The sequence below is a fragment of the Papaver somniferum genome, chromosome 7, assembly GCF_003573695.1.
Source record: "Papaver somniferum cultivar HN1 chromosome 7, ASM357369v1, whole genome shotgun sequence".
NCBI lineage: Eukaryota > Viridiplantae > Streptophyta > Magnoliopsida > Ranunculales > Papaveraceae > Papaver > Papaver somniferum.
Window position 1 is genome coordinate 4,296,996 of NC_039364.1, and position 22,804 is coordinate 4,319,799.

The window sequence follows — 22,804 nt, forward strand, 5'->3', positions numbered from 1 at the left end:
TATTCCTGGGGCACTTCCGGTAAACTTCTGGGGCGCTTCCGGTATGTTATCAACGGAGGTCCAAATGCCGCATTTTTAGCCAATTTCGCCACAAAGCCTTATTCTTCCAAAAACACCTACAAATAAATAAAATAACCAAATAAGTACGATATCGAGCACTAACAATATATACAAATGAGCTATATTAGACACATAAATGCGTCTATCAATATATTACTTGTGTCCTGTGACTTGGAATCATTTCTGGCACTCAACTTTTGAGAATTAGAACACAAGTTCAACTGTAATTTTCTAATGTTCCTTTCTACTTTGATGTCAGGTACTTATGGTCCAAGAATATTGATTGAAGAAATTTATACCGATTGTATCCATCATTATTTTAGTTCAATAATACTGTGATTGATAAATGGATAAGAGTTGGGTTCATTTTGAAAGATCCGGTAAGGAGTTTCATGAAGGGTTGTGTTTGTTCTTGAACTATGCGTTTGAAAATGGGTTTGTTACTGAAGATAACAAAGTAAAATGTCCATGCAAGGAGTGTGCCAATATACATTACAAGACTAGAGATGAGATATATGATGACTTAGTTACCTGTGGTATGTTAAGGAGTTATACAATATGGTATCATCATGGTGAAGGGTTCAGAACAACATTTCCATGTAATTTGGGGGCCGAAAATATCAATGCGGATCAGGTTATTATGGATAACAATGGCGAAGAGGTTGGGGATGACATTACTGGAATGCTACGGGATGCATATGGATTACGTGCTGATGAGGATGTGGGTGATATGTTGGATGCAGAAATGAGTGGGATGCCAAGTGATAGTTCAGCTGCGTAGTTTTATAAGTTGCTAGAAGATTCAAAGAAGCCGTTATACCCTGGATGCGATAAGATGTCGATGATGTCTTATCTTATTAGATTTTGGAACTACAAATGCGTTGGTGGGATGTCCGACAAGTCATTCAAAGAGATGCTTCAACTCATGAGAGAATCATTTCCAGAAGGGTGCACATTGCCAGAAAATTTCACACAATGTAAGAAGGTATTATCAGATTTGGGACTGTCTTACGTTAAAATTGATGCGTGTCCCAATGATTGTATGCTGTTTTATAAGGAGACTGCGGATCTTGAAAGCTTTACGGTTTGTAAAGCTTCTCGTTACAAAGATGGAAGATCAAAAACGCCGGCTAAAATACTTCGTCACTTTCCTTTAAAACCTCGCCTACAACGGTTGTTCATGTGTTCTAAGACTGCAGGAGATATGAGATGGCATCATGAAGGGCGTACAAAAGATGGGGTATTGAGACATCCAGCTGATTCTGAAGCTTGGAGGCATTTTGATGAGATGAATCCAGCTTTTAAGGCTGATCCAAGGAATATAAGATTAGGTTTGTCAACTGATGGGTTTAGTCCATATAGTTCAATGAGAAATCCGCATAGCACATGGCCTGTGGTTTTGTTACCCTATAACTTACCACCATGGTTATGCATGAAACAACCTAACATGATATTGTCTTTACTTATACCAGGCCCGCATAGTCCAGGTAATGATATTTATCTTGATTGTTATCTGATTTGTCAACATTACATTAATATTTTGTTTTATAACCAAATATTGAAACTGATCATAACCTTCTATGTCAAAAATTACAGGTAACGACATTGATGTGTATTTGAGACCATTAATAGATGAGCTGAAAGAATTATGGGAGGAAGGGTTGGACACTTATGATTCCTCATGAAATGAAATGTTCAATCTGAAAGCGGGATTACTATGGACTATAAGTGATTATCGTGGACTTGCAATGCTCTCTGGATGGAGTAATAAAGGAAAATTGGCATGTTCAACGTGTCTTGAAGAAACTCGGCACCAGTGGTTGAAGAATGGAAGAAAAACAGTCTACATGGGCCATCGACGATTCTTACCGATGAATCATAGGTAATAATCTTTATACTTTAACTGAGTTCCCTGTCAAAATGGTTCTCTCTATTGTGTTGATTAAGGTTCTCCTACTAATATTTTGTTGCCTTGTTATTGTATGTGTGCTCTTGCCGTTGAGTGTTTGTGTATTTGACAGTTGATTTCTTATCATAGGTTCCGCACCACACTTAAGAAAGATTTTGATGGGAGAGTAGAACTTAACCACCTCCAAACCCATTGTTAGGGGCAGATATCTTGAGCTTGTTGAAAGACATTCCGCACACATTTGGGAAACAGTTTGAGGAGAATTTGATGGGAGATCGTCCACGCAAGAGAAAATCACGAGGATCAAGTAGAGCTGTAAGTAATATGCCAAGCAATTGGAAGAAATTGAGTATTTTTTATGAACTTCCATACTGGGCAAATAATCTTCTCAAACATAACATAGATGTGATGCACACTGAAAAAAATGTCTGCGATAGTGTTCTGGGTACGATAATGGATATTGCTGGAAAAACTAAGGATGGTCTTAAAGCAAGATTAGATTTGCAACTCCTGAAGATTAGACCTGAACTTCATCCAAAGCCATTATCAAATGGGAAATACTTCTTACCAGGAGCATGTTATTCTATGGATAATGCAAGAAAGACTATGTTTCTTAATGTCTTGAAGAATTTGAAGACTCCGGATGGTTACAGCATACGTTGCGAGGTGTGTGAATGTCCATCAACGCAAAAATTTTGGTCTAAAAAGTCATGATTCACATGTGCTCATGCAGCAACTTATACCTTTGGCATTCCGGAAAACGTTACCGTCTAAAGTCAGTAAAGTGCTAATGGAGTTGAGTTATTTTTTCCGTGAACTATGCTCTAAGGTGTCACGACCCGAAGATTTTGAAGAGATGGAGAAGCGCATTGTTACCATTGTTTGTGAATTAGAGAGGATTTTTCCACCTGCCTTCTTCGACATTATGGTTCAGTTGCCTATCCATTTGGCAACAGAAGCATGTTTAGGAGGACCTGTGCAGTATCGTTGGATGTATCTCATTGAACGATATACATTTTAAACTTTTGTTTGCCTTGTTTGTTTTTTACTTATTTCTTTTCAATAAGTTGTTTGCTCTCTTTTTATTGTTGGTAATCTGTTCACTCACTTATTATTCTTTTTGGTATTCTTTTTTGGCAGGTATTTGTACACTTTAAAGAAATATGTAAGAATAAAGCTCATCCAGAGGGATCTATTGCTGAAGGCTATTTGGCTGATGAATGTGTTACATTCTTGTCGAGGTACCTCAAAGATATCGAGTCAAGAACCAATAAACCACCTAGATACGTAGATGATACTCCCATTGGGAAAGCCATAAGATTTTCTTTAACTGGAGATCAAAAGAAGAAGATGCATAACTATATCTTGTCTAATGATGATGATGTGGCTCCGTACATAGCGTAAGCAACACTCTATTTACCAAAGTTTTATGTTAGGTCTTTAACTTTTACTTTCCCGGCCACATCATTTAATTTGTCCGCTTTGATTAAATTTTTTAGGCAACACAAAACTACACTGGCTATGATGCACCCAAGACTAAGTGACCTTGAACGCCTACTAAAGCACAAATATGAGTTTGCTGATTGGTTTAAGAATCATATTAGGTTGCTTGTGAAATCAAAAGTGAGTATTGCTGAAGGATTAGAGTTGCTTGCTGAAGGTCCCTTTTCAACTGCAAGAAAATTCACCGGCTATACAACACAAGTTTTTAATTTCAAAGTTGTAAGTAAAGAAAATGGAGCAAAGACACAGAATAGTGGTGTGGTAGTCGATTCAACAGCGCCTTCCTTCAGAAGTGGAGCAGCTCAGAACCCAATCAATGATACAGAGCGCCAGTACTATGGAGTACTTACCAACATAATTGAGTTAACATATAGACAAGGTCACTCATACGTGTTGTTTGAGTGCAACTGGGTAATGTGGTGAACACTTCAAGAAGAACAAGGACTTCTGGTTTGAAGACTGATAGCTTAGGGTTCACTCTTGTGAATTTTAACCATCTCTTGGGGACACAACAGGAGGAGACTTATGTGTTGGCCTCTCAATGCCGACAAGTTTTTTATTCCCAAGACCCTGTAGAACCTGAATGGGATGTTGTTGTCAGGAATAAACCTAGGGATGTTTTTGACATGGGTGATGATAATCCAGATCAACTACTGGATAACCTTCCATTTGGAAATGAAGTCAACAATGAAGAGGATGACAGTATTGGTGTTATAAATGATGGGAATGGGGTGATAGTTGATGCTCCTACGAGAAATGGCAGTGGAGAACAAATATGGGTTGAAGAAGAAGAAGAAGAGGAGGAAGAAGAAGACGTCGACAAAGAAGTAGAGTCAGAAGAAAAGGAATTTGTGGATGGGTTTTCAGAAGATGAGAATGATGGCTCTGATGTTGAGTTTGATAGTGGATCAGATGATGATTCTTAAACATATTACAAATTTTCATTCATGCATTGCTTGTTCTTCTTATAATTTGTTCTTAATATAACATTTGAATATATTAATCTTGTTAGATTATCAAGTTATACTCTACAAGTTATACTCTCATTGTTAGATTATCAGTTAAGTATACTAACATTGTCGCTTTGTCTAGATTTTTTTGTAGGATGCCTCGAGGTGGAGCGGCTATGAGGTTCTTGCATGACCTATTACCAAATCAGAGGCTTGCAGTTGAAGTGGACATGGAACACATTTTCCCTATGGGGGATAATGGTACGTATATAACCAAATATCAGTCATCTAGCGAATGATGGACACAAACTACCGTTGACAATACATGACTGGAAACACATGCCTTCACAGTTAATTGAGAATGTGGTCCTTGAAATAAAGGTACAATAACATATACATGTTTTTTCATATAACCACTGAATCCATGTCTTTTCAAATCTGAAATGTTTTCGTCTTTTGTGGTTGTATTGATGTCAGCAAATATTTGAGTACCCAGAAGTGTTGGACGACTGGATCTACATCAAGATAAATAACAGGTGGAAGGATCACAAATTTCATGTTAAAAAGGCTGCTTATAAAAATTGGAACACGGTGGAAGAACGTCTTGCTAATCCACCACACAATGTTGTTGAGTGCCAGTGGAGGGTACTCGTTGAGGTTTGGAATACTTATTTGAAGAAACAAGTAAGCATTATCATTCTTGTTTTCATGAGAAGTCTCATAATTAAGCATGCCTAACATTTTAAGATCTTATATTTGGTGTAGGCAATATGCCAAATAAATAAAGAAAACAGGGAGAAACAAAAATTTCACCATACTACTGGCTCTAAACCACATGCTAAGTGTGCAGCAGAGGTAAGTTTCTATACCAAATCAATATCAGAGAGTTTAACATGGTCATATGTATGCATATAGTGCACTTGTAGACTATATTATTAGAATAACATGGTCATATGTATGCTAAATTGGATGGTATCAGTCACATTGGGGCTCAAATTTATATGAATAGTTAAGAGTTGTAACTTCACAGTAGTTTTCTAACAATGCTTATATTCTGAAGTCCTGTAACAATGTTTTGAATTAGCTGTGGTGTTTGATTTATGCTGGTTTTATTAACCAATTGGCAGTACAAAGTCGTATTAATCAACAATGAAGTGACCTTTGCAAAGCCATCTTTTGTGTGTGATAATTTCAATAAATAAGTGATTGTATGCTTAGTTAAGCTGATTCTTCCTCAATTACTTGGTCACTTATTTCTCTGTCTTCCAATTCTGTTTTGGTTCTTATCAATTTGATGGACTTTGAACTGGTGTTATATACTTTGGTTGCTAATCAATTCTGGTTAATTATTTTTTAGGTTTCCTGACGCTCTCTTGGCATACCGATGGAATGTATTCTAGTATTTAGGGTACACTTTCCACGCAGTAGACAAGAAAAATAGAGTGTCCAGGCCATAAGCATTGAAAAGTTTTCATTTGTATCTGCGTATCTTGATCCTTCCTTGATTCTACCTATTTACAGTGTTATTGAAATGCTGGTAAATCCAGCTGTTAACACATATTCCATTTTCTTCAATTGCAGCTCCGATTTTGGTGTAGTCATAGTGAAGTTTATCCTCCTTTTGGTTGTTTTTATATGTATGTTGATTTTCTTCTTGGATTCTTTATAGATGGGAAAGAAACTAGGATGGCGTCCTAAACGTACGAAGTATTTGGTGCTACCCATATTAAAAAGAAGAAAACTGAAGACCCAGAGGAAGAATTGATGGATCCAGATGTGGCTATAGAACTTGTATGTACTTTTGATTTATTATTAATCAAGTTTGCATTTGTTTACATATGATTGCTTAAGCATTTGCTCTTGTAATTGATATTTCTGTAGAAGGAAATGGAGGAAGTAGAGATCCAAGCTAGCCAACCAGGTTCTGATATTGTGCTACAAGGATGACATGATGCTTTTGCCCAAGTGCGAGGACGAGATAAAGGTGATCGTGTTCGCTGTTTAGGCAATGGTATAAAGCCAAAGAAATACTGGGGTGAAGAATCATCCACCAATTCTACCCACTGACCCAAATGCTGAAGTTTTGAACCTTAGACAACAATTGGAGAATACTGTTGCAGAACTTCAAGCAGCAATGCAACGGATAGCTGAACTGAAGGCACTTGTTGCACATCATGGACTGGGAACTGCCAACACTGTGACTCCATCGACTGACGCAGAGATCAGGAACAGTCCATGAATGGAAGATCTTGGTGCACAAGATGCTTGACTAATATACTACTTACATATAACTGATCTGGCGACTGAGGTGCTTGTTTTTTTTGTAATACAAGGGAATGGGATCTCTTTTTATTTTTTGTAATATAAGGGAATGTCCCTAGCTAACTCATTCCACTGGCATTTTGGATGTTGATATCTTAGTTACCAACTTTTTGAACTTTCTGGGTATTGTTTTGTTGCCCAGATTTATGTTTTTTAAACAGTGAAATATCTTATTGTTGTTTCTATAGGGCATCAATGTAAAACTTTTTTTAGGAATAGTATAAGGATTATGAATGGTATAAGAATTCTGCAATGAAAGGATCCATTAGTGCGAATGATGTGAGTTTCAAAAATCTTTTTATTTTTTGTGTGAATGGCAAAATACGTCGCGGGCAACCGACGACCGAGATCGATGTCCGACAAACGTAAAAAACCGGCCACCAATAATTAATATATTAGCGACGGTTTGTAAACCGTCACAAAAGAAAAATCCGGTGATGTCGGAAGCTCCCGGAGAAAAGTGATTTTTGACGGTTTGACCGAGCGTCACAAATAAAATACCTTTCAGTGACGGTTTACAAACGTCACAAATGTTCTAAACCGTCACAAAAAAACATTTGTGACCCCAGTAGTAACGACGGATTGTCGCCCGTCACAAAGACACAATTGTGACGGTTTTTCTATTTGTGACAGTTTATGTGATTTTAATTCTTTGCCAAAACTAGATTTCATAAAACATTATCTGTAAGTCGTAAGCACGATGCATCAAAAGTAATTTAAACTAAGCATGCGACATCAGACAAAATAACAAATAATTAATAGAAATCATTAAACAATTAAATCTATGCAAAAAGTCATATAAAGCGTTAATTCATTTACCACAATCATGAAAAGTTGCTTCCTCCATTGTCCCAGTGATGGGTTCTAGCTCCGCATATTGGAAACACGCTCAAAGGAATTTTTCATTGCTCAAAATGGTGTACAAATGATAAAAAGGAGAAAATGATAAAAATCTGGTGTTGCAACGTTTATAATTGTTGCAAACACCGTTACAAAGAACGATAACTGAAAAGTGTTGTAGTACACGGAATACCACGACCCTAAAGTCACTGTCGTTGTTACTGTAGCATGAATGACTGCCTCTGGTGGTCTATTGTTCTTCGTTCTCTCGTTTAATGGCAGCAGCAGAGACAAGCTCTGCAACTTCCTATTCTACGCTCTGTTTCCTCCTCTAACTCTTCATCCCCCTTTTCTCTTACACCAAAGCAACTTATTTATACTCCATGGGATAAGAGAATCAAGCGTAATAACTCCCGAAATTCTTTCTTTCCTCCGCTGCAAATACGTGAATATTTTCTTTTATTGGGAATAAAACTCTGACGATTCTTTCCCTTCTTGCTGTTTCACGCGTCTACAGATCCCAAACCTTTCTTCAATCAATGCAGAATATTCTCCCACGAAAAATCTTCTCCAAATCATAATGTAATAACACAAACCGAATCTTGAAAATATCTTCACCTTTGTTTACTTCAAACCGAGAATATATCCTTCCTTTTACAAATCAATGGAAATTACTGCTCCTGTTTTAATGTTACAGACCATCACGAACCCAATCCAACTAGAAAATCCGAAAAAAAATACTCAATAGAAACTAATCCACGGAAGTACGCAGACGAGCAAGTCTTTTCCCGCAAAATTCCATTTTTCAAACAGTGGAAGATGAAGATGCCCCTTAACCGTCCATGGAGTGTAACTAGCAGGTGTCCAACTGTGGTGCCCCTTATAAATTGAGGTGCCCCTTATCCAAAGCAGAGAGTCCGAATAACATGTGTCCTCCGGGTGCCAAAATCAACTTTTCGAGCCGAATTTTCTAAAAATGTTTTATTCCCAAAAATGCCTACAAACACATAAAACACCAAAATTAGTACAAAATCGAGAGACAACAATATATAGTATTGAGATCAAATTAGACACAAAAATGTGTCTATCATTATTATGTTGCAATCATCGGGAGTAATTCCCATCTCTCCAAATGGAAGACGTATTGTATATGTCTCGGGATAATACCTCTCGAGAAATTCAGATACGAAAACAGCGTCAAAATCCACATGTGCGTACTCAATAGCTCTCCATAACACACATTCTTTAACCTTCGCTTGAAACTCGCCACACTCCAAAGAAATATCCCATTTCTACGCCTTTTGATGACGAATAAGACAAACTGCATCATTATGATCCTACGAAAATAACATAACACTATTAATACTTGACGAAACATGTCCCAAAAAAATTGTTTTGTTAGTTAACAATGATCTTGAAGAATACCTTTGTCGCATAGATCTTCGCAACCCATGAGTGTTTGTAGCCAAACAATGTTTTCCCTCCATCATTTGGAGTACAATAAGTTGGGTTCACTGGTGGCAAACACAAATTATCAGGGGAAATGTGTTAGTATCTAGGACAAGGAGGCTTCGGCTTCTTTTTCTCTTTAACAAGAACAATTTGTTGCTCTTATTCGTCTTCCTCCTCTTCATCCTATCCCTTCTTCCTCTCCTTCCTCATCCTTCTCTTCATCTTGTCCTTCTCATTCTTTTCCCTTCAATGTTCTTCTTCCTCTACATTTTCAACGTGTTCAATTTGTTGTTCAACCTCTTCATTTCCTTGCTCTTCATCATCATTCTCTTCTTCAATAACATTATCAATTTTATTCTCCATCACCTCTTGATTGACATCTTGTAACTACCCCCCTCCATGTTTAGCATTTTTGGCACCACGGTTTCAGAAATCTAAATGTATTCTACCACGAGGTGTGGGAGTTTTAAATCCTCATCTAGGTGTGGATTTAATATTTTTCTTTTGTTCCTAATGAACAAAAACCAAAATATTAGCTACACATAATAGAATATTGTATTATCAAATAAAATATAACTAAAGAATGAAGTTAACATAACATTTGGTGTCAACAGGCATAAGTTCGGTTACCTGGTATAAATTACGAAGTAACCGAACAAACTATTTAGCTACAACCAGACTAAATTTCGTTTACCAGATAAAACTTGCTAGGTAACCGAACTACATATTACTAAAGTTCGGTTACCTGATAAAACTTGCGAGGTAACCGAACTACATATTACCAAAGTTCGGTTACCAAAAAAATATATCGACAAAACCAAACTCATTGTTTTCCTTTGAAACAATGAGTCCGGTTACGAAGGTTTTTTGCGATCTCACCGATTTATGAAGTTCGGTTACCAGATAACAGGCTACTTAACCAAAATGTTCTTAGTTTTAGAAGTTCGGTTACCAAAATCTATGGTTTTCCTAGCCGAAAATTTTATTGTAACTAACATTTTCGATGGGTTTTGATGATTTTTAATCGATTTATTCAACAAATAATGAATTAAAAGGAATGTGTATGAAGGAAATTACCCACTGATTTGCATTTGAAGCGAATCAGACACCTTTTTTCCTGTTGGATGCTCGATTTTGTTTCTCAACTTTGCTTCAAGTTGTTTATCAATTTGAATTTGCTTTGGGAGATTCGCTATTTTTCCGAGTCCCGGACTGGAACCTAGAACTCTTGCAGTTTTCTTGGCACGCATTGTTATAAACGATTGATTAATCGACGATGAAAGTTTTTACAATCGACGATTAACGGCGATGTCTATGAAGAAGGAGAAAACAATAATAAGAAGAAGAAGAATAAGGAATAGGAATAGATTTGTTTTTGAAACTGATTTTAGGTTTTAATTTAGTGGGTTAAATTAGTGGGTAGTGGTTAAATTAATGGGTTATTAGGATTAGTTATAAATTTAATTCGGATAAGGGAAGATTAGTCTTCCCTAATCTTTTAGGACAGCTGATAAGATTTTAAAGTTGTTGTAGTAAAAGATTCGTTGAGACTTGTGAAAGAAATAGATATTAGATTTATCAAAACTAAAGAAAACTCAATTAGAAGTTGATTTCATGATTTCAAATAGACCAAGGCTCCGAATTCCACTATTTTTTCTAGATGATTGGTTAACAGTATTATTTCTAAAATTATTATTAAGCTCTTTTTTTTTCATTAATTCACTATTAATCTATAAGATGTCCAAATATTAAATTGTAATCCCTAAGTATGAATTATCAAAGAAATAAATCTAAGCATAACACATCCAATTGATTAACAACTAATTATGAAAACCATTTTTTCTTCTTTTATGTTGATCTTTTATGTTTCTGTTTTCTCTTTATTTAACTTGGTCTTTCTGCGCCGCCGGCTACAAAATCATTCCCAATCACCAAGCAGAGGCAGATCAGGTATGTTGAAATCCTCCTTTTTCTGACTTTGATTTACGGTTTCGTTTCGTTTCTCTGCTTTTCATCTTTCAGATTCATGAATTATATGGTTGGCTGGGATTAGATTAGGTTAGATTGTTTCTCTTTTTAGCTAACGACGAAGATATTGATGCCATTGTTTCTTGTTCTTGATTATTCTGATTGACTCGTTGAGTAAGCCTGTTTGGGAACACAATCAGGAAAAATTAAATTGAATTAGAAACTGATATATTTGATGTTCTGTAATTATGACTACAAAGTCTCTATTGCTTATGGATTTATGATGGTATTATGTCTTTATGGACATCCATCTACATTTTTTTTTTTGTTTTTTTCAACTCTTTATCAATTTTGTGATGGCCAATTTATTTTGTACTACTCCTCCGTTATTTTTTAATAAGCCAGTTTTTTTTTAGGGAAATTCATGTTTCTAATGATGTTGTAGGATCTATCTTTATTTTGTGTTTCATTTCAAATTTTTATTCTAGAAACATATGATAGAGTTGATTTACTTAGATTACAGATTTATTTAGAAATCAAAATAACCAAATCCATGCCTTTATTATGATTTTTCCATGTTGTTTAAGCTAGTTGTATCCATTAGTACCAAGAATTTCATTGGATTGGTTTGTTACTTGGTACAACTTTGGAGCAACCTTTCTGTAGGCATCAATAATTTTTTAATATTTGGTTGTTGATACTATTTTGGTTGAGACTCAAGCTAAGTTCACCATATTTAGTCCTAACCTTTTGGTTCTTGTGTTTTTTTTTTGTTCAGTTCATCTGTCTTTAAAAATGGCGGTCGTTGAATCAGGGATGTTTAGGATCCAACATACTGTTGGGACTATTTTATGTTGCAAATGTGGAATTCTGATGCCACAGAATGCTGCAAATATGTGTGTCAAATGTTTAAGAGCTGAAGTTGACATCACTGAAGGTCTACAAAAGAATGTTATCATCATGTACTGCCCTGAATGCAACAGTTACTTGCAGCCACCGCGAACTTGGATGAAATGCGAGCTAGAATCCAAAGAGCTCTTAACATTTTGTGTGAAAAGGTTGAAGAATTTGAGTAAGGTTAGGCTTACACATGCCGAGTTTATATGGACAGAACCACATTCGAAGAGGATCAAGGTTAAAATTGGAGTGCAGAAAGAAGTACTTAATGGAGTTGTTTTAGAGCAAGCTTACCTTGTTGAGTATGTTGTACAGGACCACTTGTGTGAATCCTGTTCAAGGATTGCTGCTAATCCTGATCAGTGGATTGCTTCTGTTCAGTTAAGACAACATGTGCCGCACCGTAGAACGTTCTTTTATCTTGAGCAGCTCATTCTCAAGCATAATGCTGCTCTTCATGCAATAAAGATTAAGCAGATGGATCATGGTATTGATTTTTTCTTCGCCAACCGAAGCCATGCTCTAAAGTTTGTTGATTTCGTCGGTAAAGTTTGTCCAATCAAGAGCCGAAATGATAAACAGCTAGTATCCCATGACGAAAAGAGCTCCACCTACAATTATAAATACACATTTTCTGTTGAAATTTGTCCCATTTGCCGCGAGGATCTGATCTGTCTTCCTCCCAAAACAGCTCTTAGCTTGGGAAATCTGGGTCCACTAGTACTGTGCACGAAAGTAAGTGACAGCATTGCTTTACTTGATCCCCTTACTTTGAGGATGTCGTACATGGTTGCAGACCAGTATTGGAGGATGCCTTTCAAGACTTTGCTATCAAGTCGACAACTCGTGGAATATATAGTTTTGGATGTGGAACCCATGATATCTGAAGTGAATGTTGGCGGAACAACTTACGCATTAGCAGACGTTCAAGTTGCACGTGTCTCTGATTTTGGCAAAAATGACTTGATCTTTAATATAAGAACCCATCTTGGCCATCTTTTAAACCCCGGCGATTATGCTCTTGGCTATGACCTATATGGAGCTAATATTGACATTACATATAAAGGTCTTGTCATTCCTGATGCAATTTTAATAAAGAAGAGCTATGAAGAGAAGCGACTAAAGAAACGTGGCAAACCTCGTGCTTGGAAGCTGAAGTTCATGAATATGGAAGTGGATAATTCTAATAGAAAACTTGATGAGGAGAAGATGAATACTGAGATTGAAGAATTCTTGAAAATTTTGGAAGAAAACCCAGAGATGGCGCTTAACATATCCTTGCACCACAATGAAGAGTACCAACCATCGGAGATGACTGAGGCAGATGATGATGGACTATTGCCTTTATCAGATGCTCGCTGGTCTTAAACTTGGTGGCGAAGAAGAAGAGGACAATAATAATGGGCAAGGCATGATCGACTGATTCTCTGTAAGATGGGAGCTGAGTTTATCCTTTCTCAACTGGTGTCATTTTTGCCATTATTTCTTCCTTATGTTTACGCAGAACTTAGCTTCCTACTCTTTCCTCTAAATTCTCATGAATTGAATTGAACTCAGCTTACGATTGTTTTTCCGAAGTTGCATTTGATGGGCAAGAAGCTCAAAATAGTCACTTTGCATGCCTTCAAGCAAAGTTTTGGTCTTTCACAGTGCTATATGAGCATAATCAACATAAGTCATCATAAGTTACGTCGCTTTATGAACATTTTTTTGCTATAAGTATTGTGAATTTGCAGTGTAAACAAGTTCTGCCTGGTAGTTTGTTTGGTATGCATTAAAAGTTAGAGATGTTAAGCACACATGTTATATCTTTACTATTTTAAATGTAGGCAATAGCTATGTTTCAAGGCGTCGCCTTGGCGCCAAAGTGGCCCTATTTTTCCATTTGGCGTCTTGCTAAGGAAAAAAGATGCCACTTTTAAAATAGTGGATTCCTAACGGCGCCTTTATGCGCCCAAAAGGTATATTTAAAAAAAAGAAAATCTTTCTCAAATCTTTCCCCTAATTGAATGTGATTAATGTTATTATATGTGGAACATTTGACTGATGGAAAATGAAGAGAGAGAGTTTCATATTATTTTCAAACTAATGGACGTGATTGTGGAATGGATGCAATTTTGACGTTTTAATTCTTTGATATAAGTATAGTATAGGCTTTATTGTTTGATGTAAATATAGAAAGAAGATAATTATTCGGCCCTTGATCCTCTTCTCTATAATTGTGCCTAGAATAGTTACTCGGATTTTACCCCCGCACTGCCCTGCGCCTCACGCCTATGACAACATAGGGCGATAGGCTATTTTCTTAGTGTTTGCACCCTGTCTTGTGTACATTTTTTATCTGTAGAAGTTGGTATCTGTTTATCTGGCGTATCATACACACTTTAAGATTATTAATAGAGTGAGAGAGTGAGAAACATGTGTGCTAATTTGTTGGGTAGAAAATGAGTTTATGTTAGCATGGTGCCTTCTTAATAATATAACCTTGACTGAAACACTACTAACTACTACCAAGCGTTCTTATTATGTTATCATATATGCTGCAGTGATTTTCTGTGCTTCAAACCTATGAAGTTTGTTGTTAGGTTCTTGAGAAATTTAATTCGCCGAGTATGTTAATATCTTTTTTGCAGGAGGAACTCTTAAAGGCTGAAACTACTCTATGGATTGATCAGATACTTGTTGCATTGACTGACACTTGATTGCATTTTGGGAAATTTAGCTGATGATTTCAACTTTGATTTTTGCCTTGGTGGGTATATCCTTCTACCCCTCTTTTGTATAGTAGGATAAACAAGGTGGTTTATGTAGGCAGATGACTCTTCCTGGTAAGAGTAGGGTGCAGAAACGTTGAATTTTACCAGTTTTTACTTTCTTTTTGACTGAAGTGGTGTTTTAGTTTTGGGTACTTTTTAGTTCTGTTTAATTGTTTTACTTCCAATTTGCATGTAGTCAATTTTTTATTTTTATTTTGATACGCTCGCCCAACGTGGAATTAACCGTAGATAACTGGAGAGGTTTCCTTGTCCTTCCTTTACCACGATAAACCGTAGATAACTGGAGAGGTTTCCTTGTCCTTCCTTTACCACGATAACGCCAACGATGCCGCACGATTTTTAACTCTCTCTTCATCAATAAGGACATCAAGAACGAGTGTATATATACGTCAAGCAAAACATTTTGATTCGACGGATGGGTTATGCTTGGAAAGCTTCTTTGACTCTTGAATTATTCAATATGATTCGATCAAGTGTTCTGAGCAAGAATGTAGATGGATCATTAAGAGACAGTCTAATATAGAGGGGAGTATGAGATATCTTCACTCTAGCAACAATGGGGTGAGAAGGTCTCTCTGCTTTCCGGCAGGAAAGGAAGATGGGGGGTGGATACTTTAGCAGCTCAACTGGAAGTTTTTAAATATTTCAGACCATGGCTGTTCCCCTAGTCGAAAAGAAGTTGGATCAGTAGAGAAAGAAAATGAGGAGACACATCTCCGGTAACTGAATCAGTCACCGCACTAGGTCAAAGAGGAACCAATTTGACTTTGTTACACATCTAGCATGTAACCACCGGGTACAACGGGAGTCTCCCATTTGGAGAGCGGGCAGGAAAGGTCGAATGCGGCATTACTATTACCAGTCTCATAATTTCTCTATCAAGAATATGAGTTCTCAATAACACTTTAAGAAACAAATAATTGTGAATGAATAACGTACAATCTTGTTGTGTAAGTAATATAATCTAAGCGACACGTTAAGGGATACCAAAGTAGGGAAGAAACGCACCAGATGAAGCCTAAAGTCCTGAGATTACCCAAATATCCAACACTGGACAAGAGATGAAAACACGTAGAGAACAGATGGGAAATTAGACGACTGAGTTTCAAAGAGGAGACAAAGCATTATGAAGTGAACGTGCATGAGCCACGAATTTCAACAACATTTTTAATACAGTACGATAAGCCGGCAAATTCTCACCAGCACAACTCCGGTTACTGGGTTTTCACTCAACTCCGCCTCCTCACTCAAACAGCTATCCTCTGCTCTAAATCTTCTACTGAGATATTAGGGTTGGAATGAATAAATCTTCTCTGACCGGATTGGATTGATGGGGCACGAAAAAACTAGAATGAATATTTTTGGGACTACTCCAAATAGGTGGGGGACTACTCTTCCATTTTGGGGTGGGACATTTGAAGTAATTTTGGGTCACTCCTTATCTAAATTTATTTTTAATATCAATTTTACTCTTGGTAATTAAATTAATTAGTTAATGTTAATGTAATGATTAATTCTGATTAGTTAGTGCTAGTGAGTTATTCGTAGTTTTGTTAGTCGGAATTATTGAGCGAGCGAAGCCGCCAAAAGTTGCGAACCTCGGTTTGAACCCCCGTTCTTATTTTGGGTTTTCTCCCTCTGATATGCTGATTCTTGTGATGATACTCCTCATCAGAATCAGCTTCCTTCATCTCCTAGCGTATTTGTCAGTACTTGTCAATATCCGGTATGAGTTATTTGTTAGATGATGAATGTTTTTTTCCTAAACTCAAGCAAACGACCCATATGACAAATTTTATCAGCCACAACCAGAAGATGAAGTTATGGGCACTCAGGTATGGCTCAAATTTATTTAATGAATGTTGAATTGTGCAAAAAATTGGCAAAATCGAAAATTTCAGGAAGAAATTTCGGCTAGGTCGAAGTAGTTCGGTTAGCAATTCTGCAGAACAGGTAGCCGAACTCTCCTGTATGTGCAGTTCGGTTACTCATTTTAGCATACGTATGTACCCGAACTCTGTTTTAATGGACGTTTTTGAGAGTTTAGTTATCTTTTTCCAGAAAACGTTGCAGAACTAATTTTAGAGAGCATATAGTTAATAGTTCGGTTTAGTCGAGTTTAGTCCCTTTGTTGCCAAACATTTTTTCGGCAAGATCGCAAATCACGTTCATTGAATAGCTAACCGAACTTTGTAGTTCGGTTTAGTCGAGTGTAGTAATTATGTTGCCGAACTATACCATAGAAAATTCCAAAGAACAAGTTCGGCAAGATCGTATTTTTTTTTAATAACCGAACTTTCTGTTCGGCAAGATCGCAATCTTTTTTCATAACCGAACTTTCTGTTCGGAAAGATCGCAATTTTGTTTTCATAACCGAACCTTTTTTCGGCAGGATCGTATATTATTTTTACATTGCCGAAAATTTAAATATTTCTTATTTTACGTTGGTATTATCGTTGTGCTATTACTCGTAGGTTGCATCTGATCCAATAGAACTAATGGAAAATCAATTTACCCTGTTGATATTTTGTACGATGACACGTCCCATCACACACATGAATGACTTGGTATTCAAATGTCCTTTAGAGGCAAAGAGTTGGGCTAGACAACATGCACTAAAAGACATGTACGTATTAGTATTGAATGGGAGAGAAAAAAAACCCGTTTAAAATGGTTTGTGAGAGAAGCGGTGGTCCCGATAAAAGCCACAAGAGGAAGGGTTATGTTTATAAAGGAAAGACAAATAGGAAGAACAAAACTTTCTTAAAGAATATTAAATGCCCATTCAAGCTTTCGTTTAATTACAACGAAAAATTGAGTAGATGAGTTCTCTACAAGGTTATGGAAGGTTCTCACAACCACCACTACAAAAACAGCTCTCAATTGTGAGGTTTTTTTAAGGGGGGCGTCACAAATATGGGTTATTTGTGAGGGTTTATGATAAACCGCCACAAATACTCTAACTTGTCGGTTCCAAGGATCCGACCCAACTATTTGTGAGGGTTTGCTGGGCCAAGCGTCACAAATACAGTTAGTCAAAGTCAATAGACTTTTTTTTGTTAGTTTTGAGTGTCCGACACAACATATCTCATCAATTTTACACTTCGACAATGAAACTTTCATCATTTGTGAGGTTTTCCAATCCGTCAAAAAAAAATTCAGAAAAGGCGGTGAAATTTCATTCTCTCCCGCTGAAATTTTCGCCAAAATTTTCTCTATTTTAATTCCTTCTCTCATCTTCTGTAAAACTCAGATCTGGTTTTCTCCTCTTTCCTTCTGTTCTTCTCTAGTGAAGAAGTTTGCTAAGAGGTGATTTTGTTACCTTCTCTCCATCTCGTCTATCTCGTCTGTATCCCTCACCACTCTTGAGTTTACTCTCATCTGTTAATGTTTTTTTTTTTGTTTGCTTTGCAGGATCTAAAGGAGTCAATTGAAGGTGATTTTTTCCTTTTTTTTGTATTTTAATTTTCGATTCTTTGTTTAAGGACTGTATTTGCTTAAATCTTTTTAGATCAGGGTTGCTTCATATTACTTTTAATTCATATATTTTTTGTTCTGCATGCAGGATCTAAACGAGTAAACTTGAAGGTGAAATTTCCCCTTTTTTGTATTACTTTTAATCTCTTTTTATTTCTTTGTTTCTTTGATTAAGGACTGGTTTTTCTTTTAATTGCTTGTTTTCTTTGTTTTACAGGAGCTAAAGGAGTAAAATTTCAGGTGAAATTTCTCCTCTTTTCTTTGTATTCACTACTGTGATTAAATAAATTAAATTTGTTTTTCTTTAGTTTCAATTTCTTAGGGTTTACTGGATAGAAAAAATTCTTTAATTTCTGAGTTCTGAGTGTTTGTGTCATGGATTTCATTTTTTTTTTTAATTTCTTAGGGTTTGTTTTATGGATTGGTGGTCTAGAAACGAAATCTGGATATGGGTTTTTGTTGATGGAACTTGATATTGTGGTATGAGCTTTGGATTTCTTAGATTTGATCTTAGAATTTCTGATTGGGGTTTTGGTTTTATCTGTTTTGTACATGATATTGGGGTTTTGTGAAATTTCTTAGTTTCTAATTGTGTTTGTGTTGTTGTCTTTACTATACTTGTTAGCTGATAGGATCAATATACTATACTAGAGTTCGTAATTGATGTTCTGTAATGCCTAATTGGAATATTTTTTTTATGATTGAGATAATGTTCTACCCAAATTTCTCCGTTAGGCTTTAAGATATGGGTTGTCCTCATTTTATGCATGATTGAATAAATGCATTAATTGCCTCTTGTATGGTCATAATTTCACCTCTCTGTAATTTCTGGTACTGCTTTAGCTATTATTAATGCTCTTTTAGTCTTCAAATTTTGTAACATCTGATTAGTTTGCTTTAACGATTTTGGATTGCATCCTTATTTGGTTCTGCTTCTTAAGTTCAGGGTGCAAAAGAGTCTTTGGCTCTTAGTAATTTACATTGCGTTGGATTTACTCCCTGTTCTAGTTAAAGTATATATTATTGGTGAACATCTATATGTCATCTTTATTAATTGCTATGAATTAGTGTTTGCAGTTTGAACTTAAGGCATGCTTCTTTGTTCCTTTTGAATTAATGCTTGCAGTTTGAACTTAAAGAACGCTTATTTGTTATTTTTGATCTGATGGTGACATTTCTGTAGTTAATAATCTCTTGGTCGTTTTTTTCTTGATGGAATCTGTGGTCATTTTTGTTTAGTGAATTAGACTATTAGAAGAGGCTAGTTAGTCTGAAGTTTTTATCTAGAAAAATGTACAAGGCACTGAACTCCATCATTTATGGTGTAAAAGTGGTAATTGTTTATGGGATTCTTAGTCAAAATTTTTACATAATTATATATGATGTAATTTTAAAAGTGGTAAGTAGAGTGTCGTTCACTCGGACTTGTGTAGACTCGATTTTAGACTCAAAAATAGAAAACACTAAAAATTAAGAAGATATATTCACAAAAGTTTATCACAATATCGAGAGGTACTGAGATTCAGGATTCCACCAAATTCCATTCATGTGACTCAAATAATAATTCCAATCAATTATAGTTCAAATATGAACTCTTGTTCTTTGCCAAAAATAGATTTTTGAAAAGCAATGACTGTAAATCAAAAGCATGATGTATCAAAAATACATAGACCAAGCATACGCCATCAAACGAAATCACACCCATTCAATAAAAATCATTAATCAATTAAATATCAATGCAAACAGTCATAAAAGAATTATTAAAATTACCACATGCGTGAAATAACGCTTCCTACGTCATCCCAGTGGTGGGGTTTAGCTTCTCATATTAATCACTTTCTCAAAAAAGATGTTTATAGGTCAAAAGTTGATTAAAAGAGTGAAAAGAATAAAATAGTGAATCTGCGACCCACAGAAGGCGTCCAGAGAAGAACGGTAAAGGTGTACTGTTGTAACAGAAACAGCGATACTTGGTTTCAGCTGTGGTTGTTGCTGTTGTTTTAATACTGCTGTAAAACGCCGGTTCTGGGCTGTCGTTCTTCGTGTTCTTGAGCACCTCCAATGGCAGCAGCAGCAGGAAAGTTTTCCTGCGGCTTCTTGTCCTTCCTCCTGCAGCCTCCCTCTACGTCCCCAAACACTCGATGATAATTTCTGTGACTCGTACCATGCTATTTATATCTAACAGACCCCTCAAATCTCCACGAATATCTCCCGTATCTCTCCACAGCGAGTTCGGTTTTCTTTTTCTGTCAAACTCTCTTCACGATATTTGAACTTTCCTGAGTTATCTAAACTCTCTATAAGATATACAAGTATCATTGGAAAGATTTATAGGTGTTTAGTCTCGCTGGAACTTCTAGAAGTAAGCTCAACAGGACCCGAACTCTTCCCGTCTCTCTGTTCACCTCTCACGGCTTATCTGGCCCAATGTTTTCAGCCCAAACACTCCTACAAACCCTGTTACGCTGTAACAAGTCCATCCCAATTGATTTCCACGATTGAATCTCGTTAGAACTCGATCAAAATTCGAACTCTAAAATCTGCAGACGTGAAACACTTTTTCCCGCCAATTTTCTTTTTGAATTTGGGAAGGAAAGTGACCTCCCCCTATCCTGTGCTGTTCTCCCTTTAGCAGCTGCCTGGAAATAGGTCGCCCTTAGTAATTAGGTTACCCCTTATCCAAAATCGAGGGTCCGTAGTGATTTTTCTGATTTTCCGCACTTTTTCGGGGTTCCTCCGGGGTATTCCTGGGGCACTTCCGGTAAACTTCTGGGGCGCTTCCGGTATGTTATCAACGGAGGTCCAAATGCCGCATTTTTAGCCAATTTCGCCACAAAGCCTTATTCTTCCAAAAACACCTACAAATAAATAAAATAACCAAATAAGTACGATATCGAGCACTAACAATATACAAATGAGCTATATTAGACACATAAATGCGTCTATCAATATATTACTTGTGTCCTGTGACTTGGAATCATTTCTGGCACTCAACTTTTGAGAATTAGAACACAAGTTCAACTGTAATTTTCTAATGTTCCTTTCTACTTTGATGTCAGGTACTTATGGTCCAAGAATATTGATTGAAGAAATTTATACCGATTGTATCCATCATTATTTTAGTTCAATAATACTGTGATTGATAAATGGATAAGAGTTGGGTTCATTTTGAAAGATCCGGTAAGGAGTTTCATGAAGGGTTGTGTTTGTTCTTGAACTATGCGTTTGAAAATGGGTTTGTTACTGAAGATAACAAAGTAAAATGTCCATGCAAGGAGTGTGCCAATATACATTACAAGACTAGAGATGAGATATATGATGACTTAGTTACCTGTGGTATGTTAAGGAGTTATACAATATGGTATCATCATGGTGAAGGGTTCAGAACAACATTTCCATGTAATTTGGGGGCCGAAAATATCAATGCGGATCAGGTTATTATGGATAACAATGGCGAAGAGGTTGGGGATGACATTACTGGAATGCTACGGGATGCATATGGATTACGTGCTGATGAGGATGTGGGTGATATGTTGGATGCAGAAATGAGTGGGATGCCAAGTGATAGTTCAGCTGCGTAGTTTTATAAGTTGCTAGAAGATTCAAAGAAGCCGTTATACCCTGGATGCGATAAGATGTCGATGATGTCTTATCTTATTAGATTTTGGAACTACAAATGCGTTGGTGGGATGTCCGACAAGTCATTCAAAGAGATGCTTCAACTCATGAGAGAATCATTTCCAGAAGGGTGCACATTGCCAGAAAATTTCACACAATGTAAGAAGGTATTATCAGATTTGGGACTGTCTTACGTTAAAATTGATGCGTGTCCCAATGATTGTATGCTGTTTTATAAGGAGACTGCGGATCTTGAAAGCTTTACGGTTTGTAAAGCTTCTCGTTACAAAGATGGAAGATCAAAAACGCCGGCTAAAATACTTCGTCACTTTCCTTTAAAACCTCGCCTACAACGGTTGTTCATGTGTTCTAAGACTGCAGGAGATATGAGATGGCATCATGAAGGGCGTACAAAAGATGGGGTATTGAGACATCCAGCTGATTCTGAAGCTTGGAGGCATTTTGATGAGATGAATCCAGCTTTTAAGGCTGATCCAAGGAATATAAGATTAGGTTTGTCAACTGATGGGTTTAGTCCATATAGTTCAATGAGAAATCCGCATAGCACATGGCCTGTGGTTTTGTTACCCTATAACTTACCACCATGGTTATGCATGAAACAACCTAACATGATATTGTCTTTACTTATACCAGGCCCGCATAGTCCAGGTAATGATATTTATCTTGATTGTTATCTGATTTGTCAACATTACATTAATATTTTGTTTTATAACCAAATATTGAAACTGATCATAACCTTCTATGTCAAAAATTACAGGTAACGACATTGATGTGTATTTGAGACCATTAATAGATGAGCTGAAAGAATTATGGGAGGAAGGGTTGGACACTTATGATTCCTCATGAAATGAAATGTTCAATCTGAAAGCGGGATTACTATGGACTATAAGTGATTATCGTGGACTTGCAATGCTCTCTGGATGGAGTAATAAAGGAAAATTGGCATGTTCAACGTGTCTTGAAGAAACTCGGCACCAGTGGTTGAAGAATGGAAGAAAAACAGTCTACAT

General features: G+C 36.5%; 1 protein-coding gene across 1 annotated transcript; it reads left to right on the forward strand.

Annotated features, from left to right (window-relative positions):
* Positions 1 to 10,938: 10,938 nt before the first annotated feature.
* On the forward strand, positions 10,939 to 13,334 carry LOC113294698 (60S ribosomal export protein NMD3-like). Its single transcript, XM_026543076.1, has 2 exons — positions 10,939 to 10,986; positions 11,783 to 13,334. Exon 2 carries the CDS (start codon positions 11,800 to 11,802, stop codon positions 13,267 to 13,269), a length of 1,470 nt encoding a protein of 489 aa, XP_026398861.1. The 5' UTR covers positions 10,939 to 10,986; positions 11,783 to 11,799; the 3' UTR covers positions 13,270 to 13,334.
* Positions 13,335 to 22,804: the final 9,470 nt, after the last annotated feature.

What these genes read in the sequence shown, in the direction of transcription:
- LOC113294698 (XM_026543076.1), top strand. Translation starts at nt 11,800, where the DNA reads ATGGCGGTCGTTGAATCAGGGATGTTTAGGATCCAACATACTGTTGGG.